This window comes from Equus przewalskii, chromosome X (assembly GCF_037783145.1).
Source record: "Equus przewalskii isolate Varuska chromosome X, EquPr2, whole genome shotgun sequence".
NCBI lineage: Eukaryota > Metazoa > Chordata > Mammalia > Perissodactyla > Equidae > Equus > Equus przewalskii.
The window spans coordinates 43076769-43101093 of record NC_091863.1 but is presented as its reverse complement, the minus strand read 5'-3'; the positions used below and the strand labels follow the sequence as shown (position 1 = coordinate 43101093).

At 49.3% G+C, this 24325-nt stretch overlaps 1 protein-coding gene across 2 annotated transcripts in view; it reads right to left on the bottom strand.

The window, feature by feature from the left end:
- Window positions 1–24325, bottom strand: part of FGD1 (FYVE, RhoGEF and PH domain containing 1) — a 39950-nt gene that overhangs the window by 6854 nt on the left and 8771 nt on the right. For both annotated transcript variants that reach the window (XM_070605451.1, XM_070605452.1), the window contains exons 2-12: window positions 15423–15596; window positions 14939–15116; window positions 14374–14812; window positions 13001–13090; window positions 12125–12273; window positions 10383–10539; window positions 10139–10277; window positions 3790–3848; window positions 3505–3651; window positions 3031–3123; window positions 2784–2863 (exon numbers count right to left, since the gene is read on the bottom strand). In XM_070605451.1, coding sequence (XP_070461552.1) covers window positions 2784–2863; window positions 3031–3123; window positions 3505–3651; window positions 3790–3848; window positions 10139–10277; window positions 10383–10539; window positions 12125–12273; window positions 13001–13090; window positions 14374–14812; window positions 14939–15116; window positions 15423–15596 — 1705 coding nt within the window. The remainder of the gene's footprint in view (window positions 1–2783; window positions 2864–3030; window positions 3124–3504; window positions 3652–3789; window positions 3849–10138; window positions 10278–10382; window positions 10540–12124; window positions 12274–13000; window positions 13091–14373; window positions 14813–14938; window positions 15117–15422; window positions 15597–24325) is intronic.

Sequence of the window (24325 nt, the reverse complement as noted above, 5' to 3'; positions counted from 1 at the left end):
TAAACCCTGGTGCACACATTAGAATCACCTAGGGAGCTTTTAAAACTCCGCATGTTCAGGCTACACCCCAGACAAATCAGAGTCTCTCCTAGGCTGAGTCTCAGACATCAGTATTTTGTGTGTGTGTGTGTGTGTGTGTGAGGAAGATTGGCCCTGAGCTAACATCTGTGCCTGTCTTCCTCTATTTTGTATATGGGATGTCACCACAGCATGGCTTGATGAGCAGTCTGGGCCCAGGATCTGAACCTGTGAACCCCAGCTGCCAAAGCGGAGCGCATGAACTTAACTGCTATGCCACCTGGCCAGCCCCCATCAGTATTTTTTTTAAAAGCTCCCCATCTAATTCCTGTGTGTCGCCAAGGTTGAGAACCAGTGATGGGCATGTGGGTGTTTGTTGTATTTCTACGTTTCTGGATATTTGAAAATTTTCATTAAAAATTTTTCTTAAATGCAAATCAAAACTACACTAAGATATCACCTTACACCCGTTAGAATGACAAAAATATCTAAAACTAATTGCAACAAATGTTGGAGAGGTTGCGGAGAAAAAGGAACCCTCATACACTGCTGGTGGGAATGCAAACTGGTGCAGCCACTATGGAAAACAGTATGGAGATTCCTCAAAAAATTAAAAATAGAACTACCATACGATCCAGCCATCCCACTGCTGGGTATTTATCCAAAGAGCTTGAAGTCAGCAATCCCAAAAGTCCTATGCACCCCAATGTTTATTGCAGCACTGTTTACAATAGCCGAGACGTGGAAGCAACCTAAGTGTCCAGCAACAGACGAATGGATAAAGAAGATGTGGTACATATATACAATGGAATACTACTCAGCTGCAAAACAGAACAAAATCATTCCATTTGCAATAACATGGATGGACCTTGAGAGAATTATGTTAAGTGAAATAAGCCAGCGAAAGAAGGATAATCTGTGTATGACTCCACTCATATGAGGAATTTAAAATTATGGGCCAAGAACAGTTTAGTGGATACCAGGGGAAAGGTGGGGTGGGGGGTGGGCACAAAGGGTGAAGTGGTGCACCTACAACATGACTGACAAACATTAATGTACAATTGAAATTTCACAAGATTGTAACCTATCAATAACTCAATTAAAAAATTAAAAAAAATTTTTCTTAAAAGGTAGTACAAGTGATTGTAAAGCAAACCCTCCATGCCTTCCCTCTGCCACTAGGAGGAAACCCTATACCACTCGGTGCACCTTTCTGGGCCCAGCATCCCCCTGCAGCCCCCTCCCCCTCCCATCCTCCCAGCAGACAAATGTGTCCCAGTCACGTGGCTTGTCACGCAGGCTCTGCTGAGGCCTGACTGGGCCCCACACCTGCCCTCCCCTGGATGTGCCAGTCCTGTTGTCAGCTTTGTTCTCGCTTTCCCCAGCTACAGCCCTCCCAGATGCTCTCTCAAGTCTCCAGGAGCTTCAAACCCAGCTCCCATCTCTTGTTCTCCAGGAGGACACTCTCTAGCCCATATTCATCTTTCCCGCCTCCATGCAGTGCCAGCAATGAGTGTTCTGACTCTCATTTCCCACTTCCTTGCACCCTGTCAGAAGCAGATCTGTAAATGGGGGTTGACGGTAACGGTAGCTACTTCAGGGGTCATTTTAAGGATTCAACTAGTTAATTTAAACTTAAGTTAAAATTAACTCAAAGCAGTACCTGGCATAAGAACAAGTCTTCATTAAATGTGAGCTATTATTATAATCATTCAAGTAGAAGACGGAGGTGAAAACCCCTTTGTTTAAGTGGCTGGGCATTATTTTTAAATTTATTATTATTATTATTATTTTTTATTTTTGTTATTATTTATTTACTTTTTTTTTGAGGAAAATTAGCCCCGAGCTGCCAATCCTCCTCTTTTTTTGGTGAGGAAGACTGGCCCTGAGCTAACATCCATGTTACTTTATATGTGGGTTGCCTGCCACAGCATGGCTTGCTAAATGGTGCATAGGTCCGCACTCGGGATCTGAACCCACGGACCCCGGGCCACCGAAGCGGAATGTGAGAACTTAACTGCTGTGCCATGGGGCCGGCCCCCAAATTTGTTATTATTTTTTAAATTTTTATTATGAAATATTTCAAGCACACAGAAAAGCAGACAGGATCGCACAAGTACATTAAATATATACCCACTATATAGATGCAAATTTTAAAAATATTTTGCTATATTTACTTCATATATATGTGTACATATTACTATATATTTATATATGTATGTATATATGTGTGCATATGTAGATATGTATGTATTTTTTGATTGATAAATCATTTAAAAAGAAATTACAGATATTGTGATACTAAATCCTCAGCACGCATCACTAAAAAACAAGCCATTCTCCTGTATAACCACTATACCATTATCATACCTGAGCAAGTTAGCAATAATTCCCCAAAGCTCAGTTCACATTCAGATTTTCCCTATTGTCTTATAAATGTCTTTTAGGGCTGTTTTTCTCAAACCAGGCTCCTATCATAGACCCAGCATTGCATTTGGTTGTTATTTCTCTTAAATCTCTGAATCTACAATAAACTATTTACGTTGTTGTTATTCATGTTTGGATTAATATCTCATTCTTCCCTCTCCTCTAACAAAGCCCACCAGGAGAGCAAGCCTGCATCTTTGGGGAAAGGCACCCACCCTTTCTCTGGAACAATCTCTTCCCTAGGGAGGTAGCTTGTCACCTGGCACTAGGCCTAGAATGCCTCAGCATATCTGAAGGGAAGAGGGGGCTGGAGGGAAGGTATAGGCAAGGACAAGTACCTGGCCTGGAGCTCCAAGGAGCGTTGCTTTCCTGACACCAGGAAGGTCCGAGGCAGATTGAGGTTGGAGCTTTCCTTTAGCTGAATGGAAGGAGAAAGAGGCTTTGTGAGGCCCACTGAGCTCCATAGGACCCTTGCCCTCTGCACACATGCACACACAGACTTGGGGTCAAAGTCAAGGACATTTTTGTTCCTCTCAGCACCAAGGCCCCACTCCAGGTCCCCGTTTCCCACCTCTTGGTGCTCACCTCCATGCCATCTACATCAATGCGTGCCCGCACGCTAAACTTCTGGCCAAGGAGCCGCAGCCTGGGCACGCAGTAAAGGAGGCGGTCGTTGAACTAGGAAGGAAAAGGTTCGTGATGTATGTGTGGATGACCCACGAGGAGTGTGGCCCAGTTCCCTAACCTTATAGGACCCCTGAAGCTTTATTGCTGGGGACTCAAGGCAATAGATGGAGAAAACAGCCCAGACTAGGCACAAAGATTGCAAGGAAAGAGCCTAGGCATGGGAGTCACTTCCTAGTTGCGTGACCTTGGGCAAGTTACTTCTCTCTAAGTCTGAGTTACATCATCTGTAAAGTAGAGAAAAAAAATCCTAGTATAGGCAGTGAAAATACAATGAGTTAATAGAGGAAAGAATGTCTAGCAGGAGGTATAGTCTTGAGTGAGTACCAGGTTAACGTGTATGTGGGGACGTGGCCCACCCACAACCCCACTTACTAGTATGAGGTATCGGTCTTGAGTGGTCCCATTCTTTGCTGATAGCTTAAGGATGTGGCCTTCTTTTATGAGCTCTTTGGTGGGGCTGACAATGTCTTCCTCACCCCCTAGCAACTCATATACCTTCAGCAGCTTGTGCATTCGCTCCTGGTAGAAGACAGTGAGCAAAAGGCAGGTTTGGGGTGCTTGCCTCCCCTCAGATGTCCACAAGTCACAAGTCCCACCAAGACAGGGACACCACAGGTGGGTGGCCAAGGAAGGGCAAGGACTAGAAGGGCCACTCACCATTTTGCGGATGGCAGCATTAGAGTGCTCTGCTGCTGTGGCTATCAGCTCCAGAGACTCTGAGGGAAGAATGGGAGGTCAGATGAGGGACGAGCAGAGAAGAGGCTCTTGTGGGCTTCTCCGCTCCGTGAATACCTCCTCCTGGCCTGACCCTACCCTCGCCATCCCAGAAAGCTGTCCATGGCAACATCACTTAAAATCAGAAATTGTCTGAATTAAAGCCACAATAGCAGAATCATCGTACACGGAATAGCTGGCGGCCAATAAAACACAAGCTTAACAAGATTATTATTACCATTAAAAGTAACAACAATAATAGTTACATATATAACTGGAAGGAAACATACCCATGGTTAAGAAGTTGTCTCTGGATGGTGAGACTATGGGTGGTTTTTACTGTCGTCTTTAGATTTTTCTGTATTTTCCATATTTTTGACAAAGGACATGTATTACTTTGACAATCAGAAAAAGTCATATAAAGAAACAAAGAGGTGATCCCATTCTTTATCTCAATAATTCTGATTATAGGACTCTATTCTAAAAAAATACATGTTCTATGTACGAATACACTTTCATGGCAGTTGGTGTTTACAACAGTGTCAAACCGAAACAAAATGTCCAACTGTAGGGGGTTCAGTTAAATAAATTAATGTGCATGCATATAATGGAATACTAAACTTCTACAAGTGATGCTTACGTAGGTTTTTTCATAATCTGTGAAATGCTCAGAATATTTTAAGAAAAGGATATAAACTTGGATATACCAAATGATTTCAATTTCACAAATATATATGTATTAAAAACACCAGGAAGAACATATGTCAAAATGTGTTCATGCTTATTCTCTGGGGGCTTGCATCATAGGTGATTTTTTTCCCTCTTTCGTCTTTCCTGTAATTTCCATATTTCCTATAGTAACCAGGTATCATCAGGAAGAAAAACTGAAATAAGTCCCTATACATCTCCACACACTAACAAATCCTGCCCACACTTGAGGCCCAGCTGCAGCTGCACTGCACCCCACTTGCGCTGTACTCCACTCTGTCTGTATGATGCTGGATTGTCCCACTAAGAAAATATGCCTGTAATGGAGGAGCACAGGTGAATCTGAAGAGGGTCCATATGGTTGGCAAACCAAGTCTTGTTTTCCTGGGAGGCTCTCCCTCCATGACCAAGTCTTGGTGCTCAACATCCGTGGCCCCTGTCCCAGCTCAGGCCTTTCAGGTGCCAGCCTCCAATCTCCAACCCCTCTTCCACCCTAGCTGCCAGAGGGAACTTTCTCACACACAGCTTCCTGTCACTCCTCTGCTCAAATCTGTCAATGGCTCCCCTATGTCTGTAGGGTAAAGACCCAGCACTTTAGCCTGGCATTCAAAGCCCTTGGTGATCTAGCTTCTGCTGACATCTCTAACTTTCTCCACTTGCATCTCCTTAAATATGTCCTGTCTTGCTTCATCTGGCCAACTGCCACTCAGTCTTCTGGATCCAGCTCACCTCCTCTAGTAAGCCTGCCCTGAGTTCCCAGGCTGGGTTAGGGCCCTGTCTGGGCTCCCACATTCCCCTTTGCTCCCCTCTGTCCCACTAGTCACACTGTGTATTCATTGTGCATTTATATATCTGTATCCCTCAGTAGACTAGGAGCTCCCTAGGATGGGGCCAAGGTCTCACCACCCTCTCTGGGGCGTCCCAATAGCTGCTTTGCATAAATTAGCTCCCTCAATCCTCACAACAACCCTGTAAGATAGGTGCAGTTGTGCCTGTTTGTCCAATGAGGAAACTGAGACTCAGAGAAGAGGTGGCAGCCCTATGTTGTCTACCTGGGAGACAGCAGAGTTGACATCAGAGTGGGTGCTGCTCTCTCAGCTGCCCTTTCTCCTACACATTCTGCATCTCCCCACCCCAGGGTAGGGGGCATGCTGGGTGGTGGAGGTAGGAGGTACCCAGGGAAGGGGACAGGAAGGAGACTCTGGCAAGGTGTGGGCATACAAGCTCAGGCCTGCGTATGCCACTGGGCTGAGACTAGAGGCTTTGCTATCAGGAACTCTGTCTGGAGATGTCTTGTGTGGGGTGCAGACTGGCATTTCCAGGGCTCCAGTGTGTGTGGGCTCTGTCTAGGGCTTCAGTGTGGGGATGTCAGTCCAGGATTTCATTTGGGAGTTCAGGCTAGGGAGTGCAGTTTGGGGGAGCTTGGTCTGGAAGCTTTGGTGGGGCCTGGTCTGAGCTTGGCAGTTCAGGATCTTTCTTGGTTTGGAGTTGAGTCTTGGGCTCAGGGTAGGCAGCTGTGGCCAGGAGTTCCAGCTGGCCTGGTCTGGGGAGCCCAGTCTAGGGTTCTGGCTCCAGAGTTCAGTCTGGGAAGTAGAAAGTTGGGGAGTTAGTCTGGGGAACCAGAGATATGATTCAGAGGAGCTCAGACCTGAAGTTACTTTCTGGGGCTCTGCCTGGGGATTTTAGTCTGAGGAGTAAAAAATAAGGAGGTTTGCTTAAGATCTTGGGCTGGGGAGCTTTGTGAGCACATCTCGGGCTGGCTCTCATTCAGCGCAGCTCAGAAACCTGGACTGGGAAGTCCTTTCTGGGGAGTTCATCTCTGGGCTCAGTGTGGGGAGCTCAGTCAGCCAAGCTCAAACTCTCAGGTTCATTCTGGGGACTCAGGTAGGGTTGAGATTTGCACAAACTAGGAACCTAAGTTAGGCGAACTCAATCTGTGGACTGATTTTAGGGGCATTCTGTATGGAAGGTGTCAGCTAGGGCATTCAGTAATAAAAACAGCTAATATTTATTGAGACTTTACCACATGCCAGGCACTGTCCTAACAGCTTTACCTGGATTACCTCATTTATCCTCAAAACAACTCTGTGAGGTAGGTATCATCATCATCCCCATTCTACACATGAGAAAACTGAGGCCAAGAGGCTGAGCAGCTTGCCCAGGCACACACAGTTGGTAAAAGGGACTCCATCTGGGGCCCAGTCTAGGGAGCTTACACTGGCGGCTCATTTTGGAGGTCTAGTCCAGGGAACTCGTTTGGGGAATTTCAGTTTGGGAATGCCATGCTAGGGATCCAGTGTGGAAGGAAAACTGCAGTACTCGGTCCTGGAAGCTCAGTGTGGACATGGGATTCTGCGGAATGCATGAGCTCTGAGCGGAGAGCCATGAAATGGGAGGCTTTATTCTGGGGAACCCAGTAGGAGGGGTATAAAATGTGCAGACTCAGTGTGGCATTGAGGTGCCCTTCTTGGGTCTCAGTATGGGGTCCAGTCTGGAGACCTCTTTCTGCTGGACTCAGCCTGGGAATCTCAATCCATGAATCCAAGTCTGAGAGGTAGAAAATGGGGGGCTCAGTCTGGGGGAGTCAGTCTAGGAGTTGAGACTGGGAAGATCAGACATGGTGCTTGGCATGGGTAGCTTAATTTGGGGGACAATCTAGGGCATTAGTCTAAGGGCTTAGTGAGGGGGATGGAAAAAAGGGGTCTTCAGTCTGGGGGACTTGGGCTAGGAAGAACACAGTCTGGAGTCCCTGTTTGGAGCTTAGTCTGGGCAGCTCAATCTCAGAGTTCCCTTTGGGGTTCTCACTGGGAACTCTAGAAATCCAGTCTGAGGGCTCAATGGTTTGTCTGTGGGATGGATCTGGAGAGTCAGTCTTTTGGGCTCAGGCTACAAGTCTTGGTCTGAGGGACAATAAAAGGGGGGATTAATCTAGGGTGCTCAGTTTGGCAATACCTGTCTATAGAATGGTGGCCAGGGAGATCAGACTTGGAAGCTCTTTTGGGGGAATCTCACTTTGGGACCTCAGGCTGAGGGCACTGACTGGGAATCCACTCTGACATCTCCGAGTGGGGACAGCATTCTAGAGGCCCAGTTTGGGGATCTTAGTTTGGGGGATCCAGTGTGGGGAATCTATAACTGGGACCTCAGACTGGGTTCAGCCTAAGGGCTCAGGTTGGAGATGTTAGTCCATGGGGTTCATCCCAGGGAATCAGTCTAGAAGGATTTTTTAGAGGTTTAGGTTATGTAGCTCATCCTAGCATCTCAGTGGGGGCTCTAATACTGGGGGGAAGGAATGAGGCACTTAGTCTGCAGATGTCTGTAGAACTTAGCTATCAAACTTTCTAGGGTTCTAGCTGTTTCTAGAGTTCCAGATTTGGTAGCAAAGTGCCCCATCTGGTGGGGTGGATGGGGCTCAGTTTGGGAAGTGGACAGTACAGTGGACACAACTGTCTACTCCCATCTTTTGTGGTTTCCAGGACCTCACACTTTCCTGGTTTTCCTCCTACTTTTAGGGCTGCTCCTTCTAAGTCTCCTTTGCTGATTCCACCTCCCTCAGCTTTGTCCTTGGCCTTCTTTTACTTCTCCATTTACATTCACTCCCTTGGTGATTGTGGCCAGCCTGATGGCTTTGAATACTGTCTATGTGCCAATGACATCCAAAGCTTTCTCCCCGGGATTCTAGACTCATCTAATTGTCTAAATGGCAGCTCACTTTGAACATGTCCAAAATCAAACTCCTAAGCTCGTCTCAGGACCCATCACCACCAGCCCAAAATCTGCAAGTCATCCTTGACTCCTTCTCCCAAGCCCCACACCCATTCCACCCTAGTTCTTTCAGTGCTACTTCTAAATATAATATATCCTGAATCCAACCATTTCTCACTACTTCCACCACTACCATCCTCATCCAAGTCAACTTTTCTCACTTACATTATTGCAAAAAGCTTCTAACTATTCTCTTGGCTCCCTCTCTTTCTCCCCAAGTAATCCCAATTGAAACCTTCCCATGGCTACCACTGCACTCAGAATAAAATACATCTCCTTATCTTGGCCTTCAAAGTCTTGCTCCTCTCTTCAACCCTACTTCTACCATTCTACCCTCACTTGTCATGCTCAGGTCACACTGGCCCTCTTGTTGGTCCAGAGATATGCAAGCTGCTGCCCGGTCCCCCAACCCCTGCCTTAGGAACTCTGTACCTGCTGTTGCCTCTCCCTAGGGCATATTCCTCCCCAATCTGCACGTGGCTCCCTTCTTGTTATTCAGGTTTGACTCAAATATCTTCTATTCAGAGAGGCTGCTCAATCTAAAGTAGGCCCCCCAGTCCCTTTCACATCACCCTCTTATTCTCTGAATTACACACAGCACCTATCTAATGTTCCCCCCATGTATTTATTACTTTGCTTATTGTCTGTCTCCCTGACTAGAATATACACTCCCTGAGATCAAGGACTTTGTCTGTCTTTTTCATCTCTGTATCCCCTGTGCCTAGGACAATGCTCAGAATACCGAGGTGCTCAGTAAATAGCTGTTACATTAATGAAGGAATGAATGGAAATAACAGCCTGGGGGAGAGAAAGTTGGGGAGACTCTGGGGAGCACTCTTTGGGGTGTGACCCTGGGGGGGTGGGTCTCATACTGGAGGAATCAGAATGAAACACTCTTCTAGTGGTTCAGTGTGTGAAGACTCAGTCTGGGGATGCGGTATCTAAGCCTAGAGATCCAACTCTGGGAGGCAGAAAATATGGGGTCCAATCTAGGGTGCTCAGTTCTAGAGAGCTAATTTTGTGGGGCTCTGATCAGACTTGAAGGTGCTTTTATTTTTCTTTTTTTTTTTAAAGACTGGCACCTGAGCTAACATCTGTTGCCAATCTTCCTTTTTCGTCTTCTCCCCAAAGCCCCCCCGTACATAGTTGTATATTCTAGTTGTAGGTCTTTCTGGCTCTGCTATGTGCGATGCCACCTCCGCATGGCTTGATGAGCAGTGCTAAGTCTGCATCCAGGATCCGAACCAGCGAAACCCTGGGCCACCAAAATGGAGCGCATGAACTTAACCACTTGGCCATGGGGCCAGCCCCAGACTTGGAGGTTCTTTTGGGAGGTTCATTCTGGGTGGTGGCTGGCAAACACAGAGTGGAGCTCTAAATGTGGAGTATGGAAAATCAGGGGCTCGGTCTAAGGGAGTCAGTCTGGGCTCTCAGCATGATGCCTCAGTCCCTGTGAGTTCAGGCTCAGTTTCATTTTGGACTTGGGACAACTTCATTTGAGGACAAGTTGAGGAGTCAGCCTTGCGGTCCCAGCCTAGGAAATGGATGGCTCCCTTTAGGGGATCATTCTGGGCATGCCCCTCAAACTCTCGGCTTCTAGTTGGGAACTTCAGATTGGGGGACTCCTGACTGCTCTGTCTGGGTATTCAGGCAGAGATCTCAACCTGGAGGTTCATCCTGGGATCTCACTCCAGAGCCTCAATGTGGGCCTTTCAGTTTGGAGGTTCTATTCTGGGATCTCAATTATGTGGCAATGGAAGGCTGATCTTGTGAGTTAAGTCTGGGGGTAGGGGGACAGGGCCCAGGTATGTGTACTTACTTTGGGCATCTTTGCTGTCCGGGGAGCCATGCGGCAGCTTTAACAGATAGTCCTTGAGAAGCAGCTCATAGCGGGGGATGCGCTGCACAGGTTCCAGCATGTGGTGCTGTAATGTCAGGTTGCCACAGGCTTCTTCCTTCTGTGACAGGCAGAAGCAGAGGGGCTCAGGTCTGGCCACAGAGCCCCCCATTGGGTCCCTCCAGACGTCTCCTCCAAGTTTGCCCCATTCAGCTTCGCTGCTTACCTGCACCTCATGGATAATCACTTTAAACTGGGTGGAGCGCTCTGTCCAGGTGTTGACCAGCTCCACGGCCCTGTCAAAGTTCTTCACATACTCGCCATACATCTTGAGGAAGGGTGCCAGCTTCTGCAGGATATCTCCTATGCGTGGGTAGCGGTCCCTGGGGTGGAAGCAGGGGCTGACATGGTCCTGCTGATCTTTGTCCTCCAGAATCTCCCTACTCCTTAGGTCTCCAGCCCCACGCAGGCTGCTCTCATCTCAGTCCTGGAAATCTACTTCTCAACCAATATGCTCCTTTGGAAATGCTGCTTATTTATAGGCCAATTAGGCCAAGCTCAGCTTGACCTGAGACCGTGGCCTGGGCTGCCACCTGCCCCAAGTCTGCTCTGTTTGATCACCAGGAATGACATGTCCTGGAATACCCACTCTAACCTCAACTGTAAGGGCCACTTCATATACCGATTATTGATTCTGTGCCCAGCATTGTGCTGGGTGATTCTGGGGACACAAATGAGTCACACTTAGTTGGGCCCTGAGCGGGTCACTGTCTGGTAGGCGAGGTAAAATGACCAAGTCTGGTCACACTTCTCAGGAGTCAGTCTGCTGGGGGACACACAGGACCAGTACTGGTTCCAGCCCTCAGGGGTCACAGTCAACTGGGGAGACGTAGGAACCAGCTTCATGCCAGCCCTCTGTGGTCACAGTCTGGTGAGAGGGACACACTTTATCCTGTAGGTGTGGGGAGCGTGGAGATGATTTTAAGTAGGAAGTAACATGGTCTGATTGTTGTTCAGAAAGACCATTATGGCAGGTGGCGTAGACTTCAAAGTAAGGATCGGAAGAGGAGAGCCTAGAGGTCAGAAGACTGCCTATAAACCCTGTCCTTCTACCTCAGGACTCAGCTCAGGTATCACTTCCTCCCTGAATCCTTCTCTAAGCCCCAGGCTAGGTTTGGTCCATTTGTCTGGATTCCCACAGCCTTCCATCCTCAGCTCTATCATAGCACTGATAACAAATAACAATAACGCACACTCATTGAGCACTCATTATATACTGGCTACTCGTCTAAGCTCTCTACATGTATCAACTCATTTAATCTTTAAAACAACCCTACAAGGTAGGCTATTATTATTATCCTCATTTCATAGATGAGGAAACTGAAGCACAGTAATTTAAGAAACTTGCTTAATGTCACAAAGCTAGCAAGTGGCAGAGCGGGAATTTGAACTCAGCCAATTTGGCTCCTAACCTCATACTCTTAAGGACTATGCTATTCTGTTGTAATTTTCTTTCTTTCTTTTTTTTTTCTGAAGATTGGCCTTGAGCTAACATCTATTGCCAATCTTTTTTTTTCTTCTTCTCCCCAAAGCCCCCCAGTACATAGCTGTATATTCTAGTTGTAGCTCTTCTAGTTGTGCTATGTGGGAAGCCGCCTCAGCATGGCTTGATGAGTGGTGCTAGGTCTGCACCCAGGATCCGAACTGGTGGAACCCTGGGCCCCTGAGGTGGAGCATGTGAACTTAACCACTTGGCCGTGGGGCCGGCCCCTGTTGTTTTTCTGAGTCCTGGTCTGTGTTTCATATTAGATTGGGAGGGCCTAGAAGGCAGAATTAGGGCCTGATTCTTTCTGTGAAAGGCAGTACAAGGAAAGGGCAGGCAAGAATAAACTCTCATGTACAAATCTGGCCTAGGTTCAGCAGGCAAGTGGTCAGGAGGGTGGGCAACCTAGATCTGGGGCTCCTCACCATTCCTCCATGCGCTTCTCTAGCTCAGGCAGCAGGAACTGCTGGTGGAAGCAATAGATGGAGCAGATATTAGAGAAGATGCCGTGGACAACATCAGCCGGGAAGGAACTGCGGTTTCGAGCTTCCTCCAGCAGCCGGGCACAGAACACCTGTGGGGCAGGGCAAGTGTGCTCAGCCCAGCTGGGCCGGGGGCTGAGCCAAGGAAGGGGCAGCTTGCAGGTGAGGGCAGTGTTTATGGGCAGCTCTGTGGAGCTTTGGGATCAGCATTGGTCTTGAGACTGAGGAAAGAAGGAATGGAGTTAGATTATATATGGAGGCTTGGATTTCAGGTTGTCATGGTTAGGACCTGGAGGTAGGCGTTGGAACAATGAGAAGTCAGGATCGGGGTCAAGGTCAGAATTAGACCCAGAGTCAGAGAGAAGGTCAGATTTAGATCCATTTACTTAACACATATTTTTGAGTCCCTACTGTGTGTCAGGCACTTTCCTAGAGTCTGGGATAGAGCAGTGAACAAAGCTGGCAAAAAATCCCTACCCTCAGGAATTCTAGTGATTTGGGGTCAGGAATAGGGCCAGGGTTAGAATGAGGATCAAAGCCTGGTTCACAGCCAAAGTTAAATTCAGGATCTGGGTCAGAGTTGCAGTCAGGGCTGGTGTACCCAACCAGGGTTAGGAATGAGGGTTGGTACAAAGATCGAGCTTAGGGTCATAATCAGAGTTGGCTTCAGGGACACGATAGGGGGTCAAGGTCAGAAAGGGGCCTTACCAACTCCAGATTTTGGCCCCAGTGGTGGAGTTGGGCTCAGGCCCTAGTCTTTCCTCCTTGGAACCCACCTATCAGGTCCTGGGGCCCTGGGACCCCTGAGGGGCCATTCACCTGATCCAGGAGATGGAGCCTGGAAACGTAGGCCTTCTCGGTTTGCAGGAGCTCATTGGCAATGTGGAACACCTTCTGCTGCACAGTCAACTGGAAGGGAGAAGAGGCAACTGCTGATTCATCATCCTGTACCCTAACCCTCACCCAAGCTCCCAGAATTCTCAGAACAGCTCAAATGCTACTCTAAGCCCATGACACCCTGGGACAACCGTATCTCCCATCTCTAGACCCATATGCCCCCCAGCTTCATCCCTGACTCCCCAGCGCATCATAACGGCCACCCCTCAATTCTGATGACATGCACTCCCTTACTCAGCTACTCATTCACTCAGCCATCTGCCCTCTCTATTCATTCAGCATAGTGTAGTGGTTAAGTGTGTGGGCCAGAAAGTCAGACTTCCTCGGTTCAAATCCTAGCTCTGCCATTCATTAGCTTGCATAAGTTGTGTAACTGCTTTGTATTTATGTCTCCTCATCTACATATACAGATAATAACAGGATCTAAGTCCATTTGTAATCGAGACAATTAAATGACTTAATATAAATAAAACATAGTAGGCTATAGATTAGGTAGTCTATAAATGTTAGTTATTTATTCACCCACTCAGTTCACTGTCAGCAAAGGCTCGCTGAGTACCTGGGGTATGAAGAAAACACAAAAGTATAAAAATGTATAAAACTCATTGGCCCAGTTTCCTATCCACCAGACACATATTTCCTGAGTCCCTGGCCTTAGCCCCCACATTTGAGTTAGGTTTTGGTGGAGCAGGTATTCTGGCTGCAACTTAAGTGCAAGGATGCCTTTGGAAGCAGTGTTAGGCTGCCAGGGCACAGAAAGGGGTTCCTGCTGCCAAGAGCCTTCATCTTCACACTCTGGGGGTCTCTAGCTCTTTTGTCCCTCCAAAGGACAGCTGTTTGGAAGTCTCTCTGGACATGAGAGACTTTCCATTTTACAAATAAGGAAGCTGAAGCTTGTGCTGGGTGAGTGGAGAGGGAAGAGACTTGCTCAATGTCATATAGCTAATGAGTCTTGGGATTTTCCAGCTAGAACTGGACTTTAAAGATCCCCAACCAGGATGCCCATCTTCAAGATGGAAAAACAGGTTCAGCTAGTGGTTCTCTGATGAGGATAGAACAACTTTCCCAGTGGGCACTTGGAACTGTGCATGGTCATTTTGGTAGTCACAGTGATGGAGGACAGGGTACGGGTTTGCTACTGATATTTAGTACCAGGAGACCAGGGAAGCCAAACATCCAAAGTGGAAACAATGCCATGTTTCAAGAAATACTGAGCTGGGGGAAGAACCAAGTGCAAAAGCCAGGCTCCTGGTTTCTCCACATGGTCTTGCCTCTTGGTGAATATGGATCAGTACCTCCACAGACTCCTGTCTCTCCATTGGGGGCACTGGGATTTCTCTGTCTTTCTCATCCTCCTCCTCATCGTCTTCTTCCTCCAGGTCACTATCAACCTCCTGGGAGCCAGGCCGGTGGGGGTCGGCCAAAGCAACAGGGACGCTGGCCAGGGCAGGGGGCCCAGGGCAGAGGCTGTGGCTGGGGGGCCCGTCATCACTGACGAAGCATGTCTCCTCGCTGTTGGATGGTGAGCTGATGCTGTCAATGCCGCTGTCCCGGTTGGGCACCTTCTCGCCATCCCGGGGCCCAGGAGCCAGCAGGAACAGGCAGCGGGAGGCCTCACCCTCGGGGAGCTGAGGCACTGGTGGCTGCGGGGGTGGCTGTGGCAACATGGCTGGCTCTGTGGGACCTGGGCAGAGGCCAGGGGTTGGCCTATCCGAGGTGACAATCACAGGCTCTCTGAGGTGGGTGGTGGACACACATAGAAGCAGAGTATGAGCTTGACTGAGAGGCCTGTCTTATAACTGTCCTTCCTGTCCCAGGCCCACCCTCACCCCCACAGGGTCCCCCAGGGACCAGACTCACCTTTCAAATTTCTCAATCAGTGAGGATACTGCTGCAGAACTGGGGCTGGCCTCCGACCTGGGGGCCAGACCCTTGGCCACTCGGGGGTCGGCAGGCAGTGGGCGTGATGGTGGAGGGGGAATGGGCTCAGGTGGGAGAGGCATCCGGGGCATCTGCAGGTAGCTGGGCTTCGGGGGGACTGGAGAGATGGACAGGGAAAAGAGAACGGGGAGAACCCAGTGAGCCAGGTTTGGAGGTGGCTGCAATGGCCAGGCCACAAGCCCCACCACGAACTCCCAGTCTGTACCTTCCCCGATAGGCACAGAGCACAGTCTGAGGCAAGATCCCAGTATGCTCACGTTAGCCCCAGGCCACAGTCCTCTGCCCCTAGACCATGGTGTTTCTTGTCCTTCTAACAAGCCCTCTCCTCTGCCACAGGCCCACCTTTCCTCTCTTCTGTCCCCTCTCTTGGGCCATTTCTCTGTCCCTTTCTAGAACCACTTACCCTGTGGCTTTGGGCCCGGTGCCCGCTTCAGTGGTGAGGGACGCTGGCTGGGGGTTTCAGTGGGGGGGCCTGGGTCTGAGCGAAGTCGCTGGGGACCTTCTGGATGAGGCTCAAGGCTTTGGCCAGGTTCAAGGGACAAACTTTTAACCAGGATCCGGTTTCCCTGGTGTAGCCCTGCAGAAAGGGAGAAACTGGGTATGAAGTGACTGACGTTACCCCAAAGGGCACTGGGGAATTGCATGTCTTAGGAGATATCTGGGATGTTGTGTTTCCCTGAGCCCCTTACCTGGCCACACTGCCCTTCTGGAAAGCTCCTACTCCAGCCCTCAGATGGGGAGCCAGGCCCAGGGCTGTGGCTGGCTGTTTTTATCAGTAGATAAGAGTTCTTTGTGATTAGTACATCGATTCTTTGTATGTCAGCAGGCGTTATTACTAGGGAGTTTAACCAGGCTGGGGGTGGGCGTTAGCACCCTACAGTTTGTGTATGTGTTTGCCGTTCTTATTTATATAGCCCCAGTGGGTACGCTGAGCCTAAACCATCCTTCATCCTTTTTCTTAAGGTCCTGAGGATATCTGGACTTCCTTGTCTTCAATTTTATATAGTTGAGTGTGCTTGAAAATGACAGAATTGTATTTCACAAACAAAAGTTTTGCTTCTTAAAATCCCAGCTTCTCACTAATCTGTACTACCCTCCTCTACTTCCACACCTACACCCAACAAGCACCCAGAGTTCAGATCACAGGAATAGCTTTAAAACAGCAGGCAACAAATTCAGAAAAAGGGAGGTCTTTTTGCACTGTCCTTCTTCGCTCACTGTGGGCTCCCTAAACCTACCTCTGTCTTTGGCCCTGCAGAAGCAGACAGTCACACTCAAGAAAGTGCAGTCTGGGAGGCAGTTAGGGACCCCCCAAGGATGACATGTCCTGAGAGAAAGAGTGCGGGGCTCAGGTGGGCCTGGCTGGGCAGGGAGCTGTAGGGCATCTTAGATGACAGAGAAGTTGGTGGGGGGGCAGGGGAGGGCAGAGTGGAGAGGGCAAGCCCCGGATGGCAGGCTGAGGAGCTGGGCAACTATACTGTGGGCAGAAGGGACCCACGAAAGGCTGTCATGTAGGCAAGGAGGCAGGCAACAGGTGTGAGGACGAGAGAGCAAGCAGCAGTCAAGAGCTCCCAGAGCTTCCACCCGCACATCATGTTGGTTTTGCTGTGCCACAGCCACACGACCTTTCACAGCCACAGAGAGTCTGTTACCCTATGTCACACCGTCTCATACATGGCCAGTCACAAATGGGCCACTCAGTCACAGAGACTCATGGTGTTATCTACACTGTTTCACACAGCTGCAGGGCCACACAAATTCAAACATCCAATCACATGTTATCATGCTCCTGAAAGCCTGGTCACACACAGTCACAAAGACCCACAGTTACAATCTCACATATTATCACACAGCCTCACAGTATCACATACACTGGCAAGCATGGTCATGCACAGTCACAAAGACACAGTCACACAGTGGCAAGCCTACCATTTCACACAGAGCCTCATACAACAATCACCCAACCACTTATCATCATATACCCACTTACATACTTACATTACATTCCTCAAATAGGGTTCCACTGAGTCACAAAGATATACAGTGTCATTTATACTGTGTCTCACAATCTCAGGGCCACAAAGTGTCATATACACCATAATATAGTATTGCAAGTTCACATGCCTGCAAATGGTTCACACAGTCATAAAGACTATAGCCACACAGGGTCATTATACCATGTCAGACACAACCTCCCACAATGGCAAAACAGCACAAGTCACACACCACCATGTACTCAGAAACACAGACACACAATCACAGACATATGGCATAATTTTCTACATCATATTCTGAAACAAACATATCCATGCTATCCCTGGGTCCTAGGGGCTCAGACATACAAACACACGTGACACTTGCCTCCTGGTCTAAATGGTTATGGTCTCACATATGGCCTCTGCTGCAAAAACACATAACTACAACATGCACAGAGACACCCTATAGGGTCACATAGGCAAAAAAAGTCACAGGGAATTTTAGGTCTCCCAGTCCTGAAAGGAAGGAGTAGTCCAACCCACAGGGTTCCAGCAGCTTCCCTGTGTTCCTGACCCCACCCTGGCCACAGTTCAGCTAGGTAGGCCCCAGGAAACTCAGGCCATGGTCCCCTCCCAGCCTGAGGAAACATGGTGCCCCAGGCCCCAGGCTGAGCCCCACCCTGCGCCCACCTAGTACCTTGCTTTGGGTGCAGATTACCCGCTTCCTTTCCCACCTGAGCAGGCAGGGCCCTGGCCAAGAGGGAGGAGGTACTCCTCTCAGCTCAGCTGGGCTGCTTACCCTGCCCTGCTCAGCACATCCTGGCCTGGTCCTGCCCTGCCCTCCCCCTGGGCGTGGGGTTGAGGAGGATGAATCACCTGGAGGGCGGCACATGTGGACATATACTTTGAGAGACACATGGCAAGAGAAAGGAGGAGACACAGAGAGTAGCTGACAGGGCCAGAAATCCAGCAAGCAAAGCCAGGCACTCCACCATGCAGAGACCCCTCTCAGAGATACACACATAGGTGCCAGGGTCCCAGGTGCCCCTTGTCTGCCCCCTTGGGCCTAGAGGAGCCCACCTGGCTCTGTCTCCACACCTCAAAGCAGGTGGGCCTCCCTGGGCAAGCCCTCCCCACCCAGTCTGTACAGGGCAGTGGGGCCCCTGGCTGGGCCTTCTCTCCCTCTGCTCCACTGCCTGTCCTGAGGATAGGGTGATCATACCACCCTCTGCAGCCCTACTCTGGCCCACCCTCTGCTCCCTCCTTACCCACCTCACCTGGGAGCCCATAGATGGGCCTGATTCTCCTATCTCTCTGCCTCCTTGCAGGCAGCCCTGCAGAATGGGAGACTGAATGAAATTTAAATATTCTGGGACACCATGGATTCCTAAGTGAGAGGGGCAGAGGCTGTCAGCCCAGTTTCTAATGAAGAGAGAAAGGCAGAGAGAGGGGCAGTGACTTGCCCAAGGTCACACAGCAAGTCAGTGGCAGATTTTCAGCAGACCAGTCCTGGACTGGATGCCTTTCTTAACCCTGTTCTCCAAGGGAAAGCTGGAAAAGACGGGAACCAGGAGGGGCAGGGGTATACTCGAGTGCTTCAGAAAGTCATGAGCTGTAGTATGGCTAGTGAAAGCAACACCCCCAAGCCTGCCCACAGGAAGATGACGACAGGGTCCTAGTTCAGGAGTCTAGGCCTGGCCAAGAACCAGGCAAGGCTCCACTGAGGGAATAAGGTTCAAGATCCCTCCCTCTCCTATTTCAGTGTTCCCCCTCCCTGTCCTTCTGTCTACATTTCCCTGTCTCCTCCTGTGTTTTCCCTCAGCAGCCCCCTTGGCCCCAGGTCTTCCTCCCTCCAAGTGGCTGGATGGACCTCGAGCTCAGGTCATGCCACTTACCTGCACAAGAACCTTCTGTGACGCCCCCATTGCCCATGGGGAAAATAAGAACTTCTCAGCTAGGCCTCTGTGGCCCCTCACAACCCCACTGAATTCTCTGGCTTCCCTCGGCTTAGTTTACTCCCCCAAATATTTCTGAGCCCTGCTCTGAGCTCGGTAGACTCTGTGCTTGGGGATGTGAAAATCCCATGTCTGCCCTAGGGGAGCTCCCGTGGGAGGCCCTCCCCCTCCCTAGATACCACAGCCCTTCTGCTACCTCATCCCTTTCCCACCCAGCTAAGTCCTGCATTCATTTTCTCCAGCCCATTTTTTATGGTTGATAATCTACAACACTCTCTCTCACACACGTATTCACACCCACATCTACATACCTGACAAGGTCCTCTACCAGCACTGTCCCCTCCACCACTGGGTTTACCAGAGTCCCCAGTGCCCATTAGAGCACAGGCCACAAAGGGCCCCACCCCACACACAGAAAATCACACCACCAAACCTCATAACAGTTTGTGAAAACGTACCCAGCCACACACCCACTGTGCACAGCCCTCAAAGACCTAGTGAGAACCACAGAGCTGTTCACGTGTCCATGTGCAACATGCTTGGCACAATGTGCACACACACAACCACCACTGCCACTCGGGTGTCTCTCATCACTGATGGGAAGCATACCCTGTGCACTCCTTGGAGTGCCTGGGTGCTGTCCCAGCTCTGCTGTGGGAGTTGGGGTGTGCACCCTGATAAGCCCTCAGCAGGCTGAAGGGCAATCTTGATCCTGACCTTCAGGGAGCTCCCAATCTCAAAGACAAGAGACTCTCATTCAGGAAAAGCTAAGTGTGGCTCAGGAAGTGCAAAGGGGTCAGCGTGTCAGGACTGGGGAAGCTCAGGGGAGGGAGAGGCCGGGGACAGGATGGCCAGATAAAATACAGGATGCCCAGTTAAATTTGAATTTCAGATAAACAATGAATAACTTCATAGTATAAGCATGTCTCATGCATACTTATACTAAAAAATCATTATGCTACACTAAAAAATTATTTGTTATATATCTGAAATTCAAATCTAACTGTATTTTTTTGGGGTGAATTTCAGTAACCTAGTCAAGGAGAACTTTGAGTGAATAAGGCAGAGCCAGGCCTCCAAGGCAGCACCTGGCAGCCAGGGCCTCCTAGACTCTTGTCCATTTAAGCCTCAGGCAAGCTGTGGCTCTACCCAATTTCCCTGCAACGGGCACCTGAATACTCATGACAATGACATTATTTCAGGAATAACCTTGAATCTGGTCTTATTTATTAAAAAGTAAAGTCAATAATTTTTTTCTTTTGAGGAAGATTAGCCCTGAGCTAACATCTGCTGCCAATCCTCCTCTATTTTGCTGAGGAAGACTGGCCCTGAGCTAACATCCATGCCCATCTTCCTCCACTTTATATGTGGGATGCCTACCACAGCATGGCTTGCCAAGCAGATCCGAACCGGTGAACCCCGGGCCGCCGAAGCGGAACGTGCGCACTTAACTGCCGCACCACCTGGCCGGCCCCTAAGGTCAATAATTTAAAACCTGTAGTACTTGACTATTCCAAGGAAGGGTGGCGTGATTACACTCGCTGATTGGACCGCATGGGTTCAGGTGTTGAGGATAATCTCAGCTCCCTGATTTTGGGAAGTCCAGGAGACAAAGGAGGGAAAAAACATAGTGCCCCCCACCCACAGAACTATGTGGGTTAAATTTGAAAGCCAACAGAAGCGCATATCTATGAAGACACAAAACTACTCACACAGACACATATAAACCCACAGGCCGCAGGCTGCAACCCACTATAAAGCTATCGACACAGTGAGAAGCACAAGCAAACCCAGCGAGAGACGGACACAGAATCCAGCCCCACTCCCCATGACAGCTCCTCAGAGACAGCTTCTCAGATCGCGGCAGGATCCCTACTAGAGGCAGCATGGCAGTGAAAAGACAATGGTTGCCACCCCCCCATTCAAATTCAATTGGTGATATAAACCATACAAAATTGTAAAATAAGCGTCAAGAAGTATAACAGAGTTTTGAATTTCTCCATGACAACTTAATGTTATTGAAATAGGAAAATCATTCCAAAAATTGTTTCTGGTTGCTGCTCGTGCCTGCTTGGCAGGTGCCCTGAGCACATGCTTCTGGGCTTACTGGCAGAGCAGGTCTACCCTCTAGCTGAGTTTGAGGACAAGGACTCCTCCGTTTGCCCTTTCCCACTGGACTAGACTGTGCTTCTCCTTTCTCTTTCTGGCAATTTCAGCTCACAACTTTCCCCCTCCCTGGCCAGCAGCACCCCTCTCTCTTCTCCCAGCTTTAGCCTTGGCTTAATCTCAAGACAGCTAATAGGCTCCCAGACTAGACCTTGGCCATCAACTTGCTGGTGACCTGGGCAGTCACTTCACAGCTCTGGACTCCAATTTTCCCATCTGCAAAATGGGGAGAATATGTGTGTGCTCCTCATTGTGAGGAATTGGTGAGATGCTAGAGTGGGCAGAAGCTGGCCCCAGCACTCAGGCCTCCTGACCCCTAATGCATGCTCTTCCCTGCAGCCCCCAGATGTCTGCCTCTCCAAGCTGAGAGGTAGGCCCCAGGGACAGCTGGAATTCCTGGGGGTGGGGTGGGATGGGGAAAGGGAACAGAGGGAGTGGAGAAGAAAGAACAACAGCAAATAAGAAAGTGCCTTTTGGAGAGCCAGCTCCATGGGGGGAAGGGAAGTCCCTCAGCTTGGGAAAAAGCATAGCTGCCCTACCTCTTCCCACCTGCCCCTTGAACTTGAGGTCCAGCCCAGCTGCCCCACTCCACCTTTCTGGCCAGACTGCACCCAGGCCTTGGTAGGCCTAGCAGATGTTCTCTCTGAAAGTTCAAACTCAAAGTTCTGTCAAGTGTGAGAAGTGCAGGGGGAGCTGTCTACAGGAACCCTGTAGCGAGCCTGAAGCTTCCTTCCCTGAAGTGGACTGGTCTCTTGAACATAAGGACTCTGCAGAAAAACAGGCACCTTCTGCAGAGTGAAAGCACTTTTGGAAAGTGGGAGTCATTCTGACAAGTAAGGAGCTTCCTAGAATGTTCCTTCCTGCAAAATGGAGAAGCTTTCTATAAATGGAGGTCTCTTTGATAAAAAGAAGCCCTCTTCAGTAAAGGGAAGAAGTTTCTACAAAATGGAGGAGTCTTCTTCAAAGTGGAGGGATATTCCTAAAGTGAGGAATAGTTCTGTAAATTAAAGAGTCTTGTAAAATGGATGACCTGTCTGTAAATGAAGGACACTTTGACAAAATAGAAGACTCTTCTGTAAAATGGAGGAACTCTTTTTTGTAAAGTAAGGCCCCTTCTGTAAAGTGAAGGATGTTTCTGTAAAGTGTGGACCCTTGTGTAAAGTGAGGACCTTTCTGTAAAATGGGACAGTATAAGGCAAAAGGGATTGGTGACGACCGGGGTAACCTGGAGAGTACCTGCTTCACCTAAAGTAGGGACAGCAGCTCCTCCCCTCCATCTAATTGTCACATGCAGTAATGGGGCCCTGTATTTTCAGATCTTCCAATATTTTGAGAGAATCAGAAATCTAGACTTTTACTGTGAAATCTCCTAATTTTAAAAACAGCGAGTAGGCCAAATGAAACTTGTGAGTCAAATTCAACTTGTGGGCCACCACTTTGCAACATGAGTTAGATGGTCCCTTCCACCTCTACCATTTACCTCCTGCCCTATCTGACATGCTCTGGCCCTTGAGAGGTAGCCTTGGAGGTCATCTCTTTTTACCTTCTGGAAGGGCCCAGTCTCCTCTGGGCCTAAGCAGGCTCAGGGAGCTGGTTCACGCAATATTTGTCAGCAGTTCCCTGGACTGGAATCTGCCTTTTGTTCTGTCTGGTCCAGTTCATGTTCTGCCCTGTGTAGGATGCCTAGAGAAGAGAGCAGGGGATTCTAAGAACTTTGAGAGCTCTCTGGAACTCAAGGTGTTCACTTTTTTGTGGAGGATATAAGGTATGGGGATTCAACTGTTTGTTGAGCACCTACTCTGGGCCAGGCATTGTGTTGATGCTTTCCTGTATGACATTCTCCTAACAACCCTGTGTGCTATTAGCTCCATTTTACAGATGAGGAAACTGAGGCACAGAGAAGCAAAATAGGTTGCCTGAGGACACAAGGCTAGAAGTGGTTGAGCTAGGACTGGATCCCAAGTGTGTCTGTGTCCAGAGTCACAGAGCACATCCTCAGTCAATGTTTACTGAGTTGGGAAAGAAATCACATTTGTGGGGAGAGGACTTTCTAAAGGAGGTGGTTTTTGAGTTCAGCTGTCCAGGATGGGGTGTGTTTTTTCACGTATGGATGGACAGTCCTTCAGGCAAGGGAAGAACAGTGAGAAAAGGTGTGGATGGGGTGGGGAGGTGAAGAGTGTGTTTGAAGGCACAGTGAACAGAGTCCTGCGTTTGCATGAAGGTTCCAGAGCAGGAGGAAGGGGCAAAAAAGGCCAAAAGACAGGCAGGCAGATCCCCCTCCCACACCAACCACCACCACGACCAAGATACAGACCCATAGGGGGCATACAGACAGTGGCACAGAAACAGACACACACACACACACACACACACACACACACGACCTACAAAGACCCACACAAAGAAACATCTAGAAACCACTAGGGGCTTAGATAGAGCCAAGGTGACACACAACCAGGCATACAGGCACATACAACAATGTATACAGCTCTAAAGACATACATAGACACACACGGATATATACAGACACATAGTCAAACATAAACACAGACATACAGAAACAAGAACATGAAGATATACACAAACAGACCTATGGGGACAAAGACAGCCAGGCAGCCAGGCACATGCGCATGCATGCGTGCACTCACACACACACACACACACACACAACCACACAGCCACATGGGAGCACAGGCAGCCCATCCCTCTTCCAGTTGCTTGATTGCTGTGAGGGCCTGGCCACCTCCTCCCTGTGTCTCTGGACCTGAGGCCAGAGAAGGATGGGGGTGGTGGCTCCACCCCTGGGAGGGGCTGGGGACTTCAGAGGACAGGAAGGGAAGGGAGTGGAGCTGCAGCTGGGAGCACTGGGAGCAGTAATTACCCGGTGCTGGGGCTGCCACGCTGGCTGGGATTTCCCTCCCCATGAGGACAAAGCCACTAGGGGATGGCCCTTCTGACCCCTGCTGTGTATGACCCCAGGGACCCCAAGAGCCACTCATCTCCCCTCCCCCTGCACCAGAGGCCTGGTCAAAATTGAGAGTTGGCGACACACAGAGATTATGAGGGAAAAAGACAGAGGGGACAAAGACAAGGAGAAAGATGACAAGAAAACCACAAAGACCCAGAGAACCAGAGAGCTAGAGAGGGAGACAGAAAAAAGGGGAAGGCAAGTCAGAAGGAAGATAGAGCCAGTGAGGGATGCAGGCCCA